Below are 10,630 nucleotides of genomic sequence, written 5' to 3'. Positions count from 1 at the left end.
TACACAGTGAGAAATAATTTGTTATCTGTAAGTTTTCTGTTATAAATTTTTCTCTATTCAAAACAACTCCAACTTTTACAATTTATTGTTTAAGTTTGCTTTTGGTCTTTTTTGGTTGGTGATATTGAAGAAAATTTGCCAAATTTGTAGATTCAGATATTTTTATGAATGCACCGAAAGAAATATTGGAGTACAAAAATATATATCTTACCAGATGTTTGAAACAAATATTTTTCTCTTTCTCTCTCTCTTTCTCTGTCCCTCCCTACATCTCTGTCGTGCTCTTTCTCTCTTGACCTGGGGGCATTGACCCCATACCAAGAGGTAGGTCATTGCCTATTAGAAGAGGTCATTGACCTCATGGCAAGAGGTGATGTGAAATTCTGTCAAACAGAAATCAATCAAAAAGATAAATCTTAACAGTTGTAATTTTTACAATTTCGGAAAGATTTGTTTCAAATATGCAGTAAGATATATTTATGTGCTCATCCCTCATCGACTACTCGAACAAAACTAAATATTTACTCAAAACCAATTTGCCAGAAAATTCAAAACAATTTATTTTTTACAATTGTGTTGGTGAAAATACAGATACCCCTTCGGATACTGCTTTAAAGGCATCCGTTTTTGAAAATTGTAGCTCTTTTAAATTAATATTTTTCAATGTGAGAAAGGAGAGGGTGATAGAGGAAGAGAGAGAGAGGGAGAGCGAGAGAAAAGACCCCAAGTCAAGAGAGAGAGGAAGGGAGAAAGAGAGAATGGAAGGGAGAGAGAGAGAAAAGGTCAATGACCTCTGACCTGGGGTCAATGACCAGGAAGAGAGAGAGAGAGAGAGAGAACGAAAGAGGAAGAGAGAGGGATAAAGAGAGAGAGAAGAATAAGAAGAGAGAGAGAAAAGGTCAATGACCTCTTGACCGGGGGTCAATCACCTTATGACTGAGGTCAATGACCTTTTGACCTGGGGTCATTGACCCCAGGAAGAGAGAGAGAGGGCGGGCGAGGAAGAGAGAGAGAGAGGAAGAGGAAGAGAGAGGAAGAGGAAGAGAACGAAAGAGGAAGAGAGAGAGAGAGGAAGAGAAAAGGATAAAGAGAGAGGAAGAGAGAGAAGAATAAGAAGGGAGAGAGAAAAGGTCAATGACCTCTTGACCGGGGGTCAATCACCTTTTGACCTGGGGTCAATGACCTTTTGACCTGGGATCATTGACCCCAGGAAGAGAGAGAGAGAGAGAGAGGAAGAGAGAGAAGAAGAAGAGAGAGAGGGAGAGAGAACAAGTCAATGACCTCTTGACCGGGGGTCAATGACCTTTTGACCTGGGGTCACTGACCCCAGAAGAAGAGAGGAAGGGAGAGAGAGGGGAAGAGAGAGAGAGAGAGAGGAAGACAGAGAGAGGAAGACAGAGAGAGGAAGGCAGAGAGAGGGGAAGAGAGAGAAAAGGTCAATGACCTCTTGACCTGGGGTCATTGACCCCAGGAAGAGAGAGGTAGAGAGAGAGAAAGGGGGAGGGAAAGAGGAAGATAGAGAAAGGAAGAGGAAGAGAGAGAAAGAGAGAGACAGAGAGAGAGGTAGAGAGAGAGAGAAAGAGATAGAGAAAAGGTCAATGACCTCTTGACCGGGGGTCAATGACCTTTTGATATGGGGTCAATGACCCCAGGAAGAGAGAGAGAGGGGAAGAGAGAGAGAGAGGAAGAGGAAAAGAGAGAAAAGAAGAGGAAGAGAGAGAGAGAGAGGACGAGAGAGAGAGAGAGGAAGAGAGAGGAAGAGGAAGGGAGAGGAAGAGGAAGAGAGAGAGAGAGAGGAAGAGAGAGAGAAAAGGTCAATGACCTCTGACCTGGGGTCAATGACCTCTTGGCATGGGGTCAATGACCTCTTGGCCTGGGGTCAATGACCTCTTGGCCTGGGGTCAATAATGACCCCAGGTCAGGGGGTCATTGACCTTTTCTCTCTCTCTCTTTCTCTCTCTCTTCCTCTTCCTCTCTCTTCCTCTTCCTCTTCCTCTCTCTCTCTCTCTTCCTCTTCCTCTCTCTTCCTCTTCCTCTCTCTCCCTCTCTCTTCCTCTTCCTCTCTCTTCCTCTTCCTCTCTTCCTCTCCCTCTCTCTCTCTCTCTCTCTCTTCCTCTCTCTCTCTCTTCCTCTCTCTCTCTTCCTTTCCCTCCCTCTTCCTCTCTCTCTTCCTCTTCCCCTCTCTCTCTTCCTCTTCCTCTCTCTCTCTTCCTCTCCCTCATCCACTCTCTCTCTTCCTCTTCCTCTCTCTCTGTCTCTTCCTCTTTCTCTGCCCCTTTGTCTCTCTCTTCCTTTTTCTCTCCCCCTTTGTGACTCTCTTCCTCTTTCTCTCCCCCTTTGTCTCCCTCTTCCTCTCTCTCTCTATCTCTTCCTGGGGTCAATGACCCCAGGTCAAAAGGTCATTGACCCCCGGTCAAGAGGTCATTGACCTTTTCTCTCTCTTCCCCTCTATCTCTCTGTCTTCCTCTCTCTCTCTTCCCCTCTCTCCCTTCCTCTCTCCTTCTGGGGTCAGTGACCCCAGGTCAGGGGGTCATTGACCTTTTCTCTCTCTCTCTTTCCCTCTCTCTTCCTCTTCCTCTCTCTCTCTCTTCCTCTTCATCTTTTCCTCTTCCTCTCTCTCTCTCTTCCTCTTCATCTTCCTCTTTTCCTCTTCCTCTCTCTCTCTCTCTTCCTCTCTCTCTCTTCCTCTTCCTCTCTCTCTCTTCCTCTTCCTCTCTCTCTCTTCCTCTTCCTCTCTCTCTCTTCCTCTTCCTCTCTCTCTCTCTTCCTATCTCTCTCTTCCTCTTCCTCTCTCTCTTTTCCTCTTTCTCTCTCTCACTTTTCCTCTTCCTCTCTCTCTCTATTTTCCTCTCTCTTCCTCTCTCTCTCCCCATTTCTCTCTCTTCCCCTCTCTCTCTCTTCCTAGGGTCATTGACCCCATATCAAAAGGTCATTGACCCCCGGTCAAGAGGTCATTGACCTTTTCTCTCTCCCTCTCTCTCTCTTCTTCTTCTCTCTCTTACTCTCTCTCTCTCTCTCTTCCTCTCTCTCTCTTCCTATTTCGTTCTCTCTCTCTTCCTATTTCGTTCTCTCTCTCTTCCTATTTCGTTCTCTCTCTCTTCCTATTTCGTTCTCTCTCTCTTCCTCTTCCTTTCTCTCTCTTCCTCTTTCTCTCCCCCTTTCTCTCTCTCTACCACTCTCTGTCTCTCTCTCTCTCTTCCTCTTCCTTTCTCTCTCTTCCTCTTTCTCTCTCTCTACCTATCTCTGTCCCTCTCTTCCTGGGGTCAATGACCCCAGGTCAAGAGGTCATTGACCTTTTCTCTCTCTTCCCCTCTCTCTCCCTTCCTCTCTCCTTCTGGGGTCAGTGACCCCAGGTCAAAAGGTCATTGACCCTCTGTCAAGAGGTCATTGACCTTTTCTCTCCCTTCTTATTCTTCTCTCTCTTCCTCTCTCTTTATCCTTTTCTCTTCCTCTTCCTCTCTCTTCCTCTTCCTCTCTATCTTCCTCTCTCTCTCTTCCTCGCCCCCTCTCTCTCTCTCTTCCTGGGGTCAATGACCCCAGGTCAAAAGGCCATTGACCCCAGGTCAAAAGGTGATTGACCCCCGGTCAAGAGGTCATTGACCTTTTCTCTCTCTCTTCTTATTCTTCTCTCTCTCTCTTCCTCTCTCTTTATCCCTCTCTCTTCCTCTTTCGTTCTCCCTCTCTCTCTCTCTTCCTAGTCATTGACCCCAGGTCAGAGGTCATTGACCTTTTCTCTCTCTCTCCCTTCCATTCTCTCTTTCTCCCCTCCTCTCTCTCTTGACTTGGGGTCTTTTCTCTCGCTCTCCCTCTCTCTCTTCCTTTATCACCCTCTCCTTTCTCACATTGAAAAATATTAATTTAAAAGAGCTACAAATTTCAAAAACGGATGCCTTTAAAGCAGTATCCGAAGGGGTATCTGTATTTTCACCAACACAATTGTAAAAAATAAATTGTTTTGAATTTTCTGGCAAATTGGTTTTGAGTGAATATTTAGTTTTGTTCGAGTAGTCGATAAGGGATGAGCACATAAATATATCTTACTGCATATTTGAAACAAATCTTTCCGAAATTGTAAAAATTACAATTGTTAAGATTTATCTTTTTGATTGATTTCTGTTTGACAGAATTTCACATCACCTCTTGCCATGAGGTCAACGACCTCTTCTAATAGGCAATGACCTACCTCTTGGTATGGGGTCAATGCCCCCATGTCAAGAGAGAAAGAGCACGACAGAGATGTAGGGAGGGACAGAGAAAGAGAGAGAGAAAGAGAAAAATATTTGTTTCAAATATCTGGTAAGATATATATTTTTGTACTCCAATATTTCTTTCGGTGCATTCATAAAAATATCCGAATCTACAAATTTGGCAAATTTTCTTCAATATCACCAACCAAAAAATACCAAAAGCAAACTTAAACAATAAATTGTAAAAGTTGGAGTTGTTTTGAATAGAGAAAAATTTATAACAGAAAACTTACAGATAACAAATTATTTCTCACTGTGTAAAGAGAGTCAAAAAAACTTGCAATATTTTGTTATTTTAAAACAAGGCTAGGCAAAGAGTATCCCTTGGGATATCTGTGTGTTCACCAACACAATTCTAAAAAAATAAATTGTTTTGAATTTTCTGTCAAATTGGTTTTGAGAGAATATTTAGTTTTGTTCGAGCAGTCGATAAGGAAGGTGCTGTCGGATATTTTTATGAATACACTGTAAGAAATATTGGAGCACAAATATATCTTACTACATATTTGAAACAAATATTTCCGAAATTGTAAAAATAACAACTGTTAGGATTATCTTTTTCGATTGAATTCTATTTGACAGAATTTGTATACGAATTCACATGTTAGGAATATAAATTCATTTCATATTGATCGACAAATTTATTGTCCTTCCAAATTAGAGACATTTTTATATCCCTTGATTTCTATGAAATGATATATACGTTCTTGGTCAATATTGGGAAAAATAACAGGTTGTGATGTTTGTCATTCTGCTTGTGATTCATAGAAATAATCTTTTAGCACCCAACACAGGATATGAGTTTTTGATCAGAGTAAAATTCTACGACTATTTGCATATGTCTGTATGTCAGCCTGTGGTAATCGGTATTACTTTTTAAAGGGGCAACTTTGATGGTTATTAAACACAAATAACATCAAAATTATGTTAACTTATATATTTTTGAAGGACATTTATATTATTTTTTATACCCTCAACCGTAATATGGAGGGTAAATTAAGTTTGTTGTTCCGTTTGCAACACCTTGAAATATACATTTTGGACCCCACAAAGTATATATAATCATGATGAGCATAAAATTCTATTTCGATTTAGCGATGTCCGTCTGTCTGTCCGTATGTGGAAATCGCTCTAGCTTCCGAACGAAATGTAGTAGATTAATAAAATTTTGCTCAAATGTATATTATGTCTGCAGGACTTTTGGTATTGAAAATGGGCCATGTAGGTCCACGTTTTGGTATTGCCTCCATATAACGGTACCACCTGATAATCGGTATTTTGATGATTTTAGTTACATTATTCACCGTTTCTTTTATTCAAGTTTCGCATTTGAATATTGTAATGGTTTATGACAAAAGTTATCAATGCAGGTCCACGTCGTCGTTTTGACTCTAATATAACGGCAACATTCGAAATTTTTTAGATTTTAACAGAATTTTTAACGAATTTTTTTTTTCGAAAATTGCAAAATTCGTTCAGTGGAGTGTATTCAAAGTTTTGCCAGTCCGAACTTACAGCTCTTTTACTTGTTTTATATCAAATTAATCATAATTGAAATAATTGTGCAAACATATCTCCGAATTGTCTAATCAAAATATTAATTTTCAGCAACAAAGTTGTTTTGAAAACAGAAAATTTTAAATTGAAAATTTAAAGATAACAAATTATTTCTCACTCTGTAAAGAGAGGCAAAAAAGCACTTGCAATATTTTGTTATTTCAAAACACATACAATCACAAAAAATTTTTGAGGCTCTCTGCCTAGCCCTGTTTTAAAACAAGGCTAGGCAAAGAGTATCCCTTGGGATATCTGTGTGTTCACCAACACAATTCTAAAAAAATAAATTGTTTTGAATTTTCTGTCAAATTGGTTTTGAGAGAATATTTAGTTTTGTTCGAGCAGTCGATAAGGAAGGTGCTGTCGGATATTTTTATGAATACACTGTAAGAAATATTGGAGCACAAATATATCTTACTACATATTTGAAACAAATATTTCCGAAATTGTAAAAATAACAACTGTTAGGATTATCTTTTTCGATTGAATTCTATTTGACAGAATTTGTATACGAATTCACATGTTAGGAATATAAATTCATTTCATATTGATCGACAAATTTATTGTCCTTCCAAATTAGAGACATTTTTATATCCCTTGATTTCTATGAAATGATATATACGTTCTTGGTCAATATTGGGAAAAATAACAGGTTGTGATGTTTGTCATTCTGCTTGTGATTCATAGAAATAATCTTTTAGCACCCAACACAGGATATGAGTTTTTGATCAGAGTAAAATTCTACGACTATTTGCATATGTCTGTATGTCAGCCTGTGGTAATCGGTATTACTTTTTAAAGGGGCAACTTTGATGGTTATTAAACACAAATAACATCAAAATTATGTTAACTTATATATTTTTGAAGGACATTTATATTATTTTTTATACCCTCAACCGTAATATGGAGGGTAAATTAAGTTTGTTGTTCCGTTTGCAACACCTTGAAATATACATTTTGGACCCCACAAAGTATATATAATCATGATGAGCATAAAATTCTATTTCGATTTAGCGATGTCCGTCTGTCTGTCCGTATGTGGAAATCGCTCTAGCTTCCGAACGAAATGTAGTAGATTAATAAAATTTTGCTCAAATGTATATTATGTCTGCAGGACTTTTGGTATTGAAAATGGGCCATGTAGGTCCACGTTTTGGTATTGCCTCCATATAACGGTACCACCTGATAATCGGTATTTTGATGATTTTAGTTACATTATTCACCGTTTCTTTTATTCAAGTTTCGCATTTGAATATTGTAATGGTTTATGACAAAAGTTATCAATGCAGGTCCACGTCGTCGTTTTGACTCTAATATAACGGCAACATTCGAAATTTTTTAGATTTTAACAGAATTTTTAACGAATTTTTTTTTTCGAAAATTGCAAAATTCGTTCAGTGGAGTGTATTCAAAGTTTTGCCAGTCCGAACTTACAGCTCTTTTACTTGTTTTATATCAAATTAATCATAATTGAAATAATTGTGCAAACATATCTCCGAATTGTCTAATCAAAATATTAATTTTCAGCAACAAAGTTGTTTTGAAAACAGAAAATTTTAAATTGAAAATTTAAAGATAACAAATTATTTCTCACTCTGTAAAGAGAGGCAAAAAAGCACTTGCAATATTTTGTTATTTCAAAACACATACAATCACAAAAAATTTTTGAGGCTCTCTGCCTAGCCCTGTTTTAAAACAAGGCTAGGCAAAGAGTATTCCTTGGGATATCTGTGTGTTCACCAACACAATTGTAAAAAATAAATTGTTGTGAATTTCCTGTCAAATTGGTTTTGGGAGAATATTTAGTTTTGTTCGAACAGTCGATGAGGAAGGTGCTGTCGGACATTTTTTGAATACACTGTAAGAAATATTGGAGCACATAAATATATCTTACTACATATTTCAAACAAATATTTCCGAAATTGTAAAAATTACAACTATTGACATTTAACTTTTCTGATTGAATTCTATTTGACAAAATTTGCATACGAATTCACATGTTAGGAATAGAAATTCATTTCATATTGTTAGATAAATTTATTGTCCTTCCAAATTAGTGGACATTTTCATATCCTTTGATTTCTCTGAAATTATATGTACGTTCTTAGTCAATTTTAGGAAAAATAGCAAGATGCAATGTTTATCATTCTGTTTGTAATTCATATAAATAATCTTTTAGAACCCAACGCAGGATATGAGTTTCTGATCAGCATAAAATTCTACGACTATTTGCGTATGCCAGCCTGTGGAAATCGGAATCGGATTTTTAAAGGGTCAACATAGATGGTTATCAGAATTATATAAAATTTCTGAAATGTCAACTTATATATTTTTTAATATTAAAATGAATCATAATTGAAACAATTCTAACAATGTATCTCCGAATTGTCTGTCAAAATATTAATTTTTTACAACAAAGTTGTTTTGAAAACAGAAAATTCTAAATTGAAAATTTAAAGATAATAAATTATTTCTCACTCTGTAAAGAGAGGCAAAAAAACACTTGCAATATTTTGTCATTTCAAAACACATACAATCACAAAAAATTTTTGAGGCTCTCTGCCTTGCCCTGTTTTAAAACACAAAGTCACAAAAATTTTTTTGAGGCTCTGTGCCTTCCCCTTGTGTAGGGCATAATTTTTTTAAATCTTAACTAATTTTAATTTTTTTCAACGGTTTCCATAATTGCAACACTACTTTTCCTCAACCATTTACCAATAATATTAGAATAACCTTAAAGCCAGAGAGAGAGAGAGAGAGAGACCAGGAAGAGAGAGAGAGAGGGAGAACGAAAGAGGAAGAGAGAGGGATAAAGAGAGAGGAAGAGAGAGAGAGAAGAATAAGAAGAGAGAGAGAAAAGGTCAATGACCTCTTGACCGGGGGTCAATCACCTTTTGACCTGGGGTCAATGGCCTTTTGACCTGGGGTCATTGACCCCAGGAAGAGAGAGAGAGAGGGGGCGAGGAAGAGAGAGAGAGGAAGATAGAGAGGAAGAGGAAGAGAGAGGAAGAGGAAGAGAAAAGGATAAAGAGAGAGGAAGAGAGAGAAGAATAAGAAGGGAGAGAAAAGGTCAATGACCTCTTGACAGAGGGTCAATGACCTTTTGACCTGGGGTCACTGACCCCAGAAGGAGAGAGGAAGGGAGAGAGAGGGGAAGAGAGAGAAAAGGTCAATGACCTCTTGACCTGGGGTCATTGACCCCAGGAAGAGAGGGACAGAGATAGGTAGAGAGAGAGAGAAAGAGGAAGAGAGAGAAAGGAAGAGGAAGAGAGAGAGAGAGACAGAGAGTGGTAGAGAGAGAGAAAGGGGGAGAGAAAGAGGAAGAGAGAGAAAGGAAGAGGAAGAGAGAGAGAACGAAATAGGAAGAGAGAGAGAACGAAATAGGAAGAGAGAGAGAACGAAATAGGAAGAGAGAGAGAACGAAATAGGAAGAGAGAGAGAGGAAGAGAGAGAGAGAGAGTAAGAGAGAGAAGAAGAAGAGAGAGAGAGGGAGAGAGAAAAGGTCAATGACCTCTTGACCGGGGGTCAATGACCTTTTGATATGGGGTCAATGACCCTAGGAAGAGAGAGAGAGGGGAAGAGAGAGAAATGGGGAGAGAGAGAGGAAGAGAGAGGAAAATAGAGAGAGAGAGGAAGAGGAAAAGTGAGAGAGAGAAAGAGGAAAAGAGAGAGAGGAAGAGGAAGAGGAAGAGAGAGAGAGGAAGAGAGAGAGAGAGGAAGAGGAAGAGAGAGAGAGGAAGAGGAAGAGAGAGAGAGGAAGAGAGAGAGAGGAAGAGGAAGAGAGAGAGAGGAAGAGGAAGAGAGAGAGAGGAGAGAGAGAGAGAGGAAGAGAGAGGAAGAGGAAAAGAGGAAGATGAAGAGGAAGAGAGAGAGAGAGGAAGAGGAAAAGATGAAGAGGAAGAGAGAGGGAAAGAGAGAGAGAGAAAAGGTCAATGACCCCCTGACCTGGGGTCACTGACCCCAGAAGGAGAGAGGAAGGGAGAGAGGGGAAGAGAGAGAGAGGAAGACAGAGAGATAGAGGGGAAGAGAGAGAAAAGGTCAATGACCTCTTGACCTGGGGTCATTGACCCCAGGAAGAGAGGGACAGAGATAGGTAGAGAGAGAGAGAAAGAGGAAGAAAGAGAAAGGAAGAGGAAGAGAGAGAGAGACAGAGAGTGGTAGAGAGAGAGAAAGGGGGAGAGAAAGAGGAAGAGAGAGAAAGGAAGAGGAAGAGAGAGAGAACGAAATAGGAAGAGAGAGAGAACGAAATAGGAAGAGAGAGAGAGGAAGAGAGAGAGAGAAGAAGAAGAGAGAGAGAGGGAGAGAGAAAAGGTCAATGACCTCTTGACCGGGGGTCAATGACCTTTTGATATGGGGTCAATGACCCCAGGAAGAGAGAGAGAGGGGAAGAGAGAGAAATGGGGAGAGAGAGAGGAAGAGAGAGGAAAAGAGAGAGAGAGAGGAAGAGGAAAAGTGAGAGAGAGAAAGAGGAAAAGAGAGAGATGAAGAGGAAGAGATAGAGAGGAAGAGGAAGAGAGAGAGAGAGAGAGGAAGAGAGAGAGAGAGAAAGAGAGAGAGAGGAAGAGGAAGAGAGAGAGAGAGAGAAAGAGAGAGAGAAAAGGTCAATGACTCCCTGTCCTGGGGTCAATGACCTCTTGGCCTGGGGTCAATGACCTCTTGGCCTGGGGTCAATGAGAGGAAGAGGAAAAGAGAGAGAGAGAGAGAGAGGAAGAGGAAAAGAGAGAGAGAGAGAGAAGAGGAAGAGAGAGAGAGAGGAAGAGAGAGAGAAAAGGTCAATGACCTCTTGACCGGGGGTCAATGACCTTTTGATATGGGGTCAATGACCC

The 10,630-nt window shown here is 39.6% G+C and overlaps 1 protein-coding gene across 1 annotated transcript; it reads left to right on the top strand.

Annotated features, from left to right (window-relative positions):
- Positions 1-873: 873 nt before the first annotated feature.
- On the top strand, positions 874-10,412 carry LOC131801842 (putative uncharacterized protein DDB_G0271982; the record flags this gene model as incomplete). Its single annotated transcript, XM_059120831.1, has 3 exons — positions 874-898; positions 1,522-1,586; positions 10,314-10,412. Coding segments are annotated over 3 exons (189 nt in total), but the record flags the coding sequence as incomplete, so codon positions are not given.
- Positions 10,413-10,630: the final 218 nt, after the last annotated feature.

The sequence above is a fragment of the Musca domestica genome, unplaced genomic scaffold (genome assembly GCF_030504385.1).
Source record: "Musca domestica strain aabys unplaced genomic scaffold, Musca_domestica.polishedcontigs.V.1.1 18, whole genome shotgun sequence".
Classification (NCBI taxonomy): domain Eukaryota; kingdom Metazoa; phylum Arthropoda; class Insecta; order Diptera; family Muscidae; genus Musca; species Musca domestica.
The sequence above is the reverse complement of the archived record's forward strand: the minus strand, read 5'-3'. Positions and strand labels throughout refer to the sequence as shown.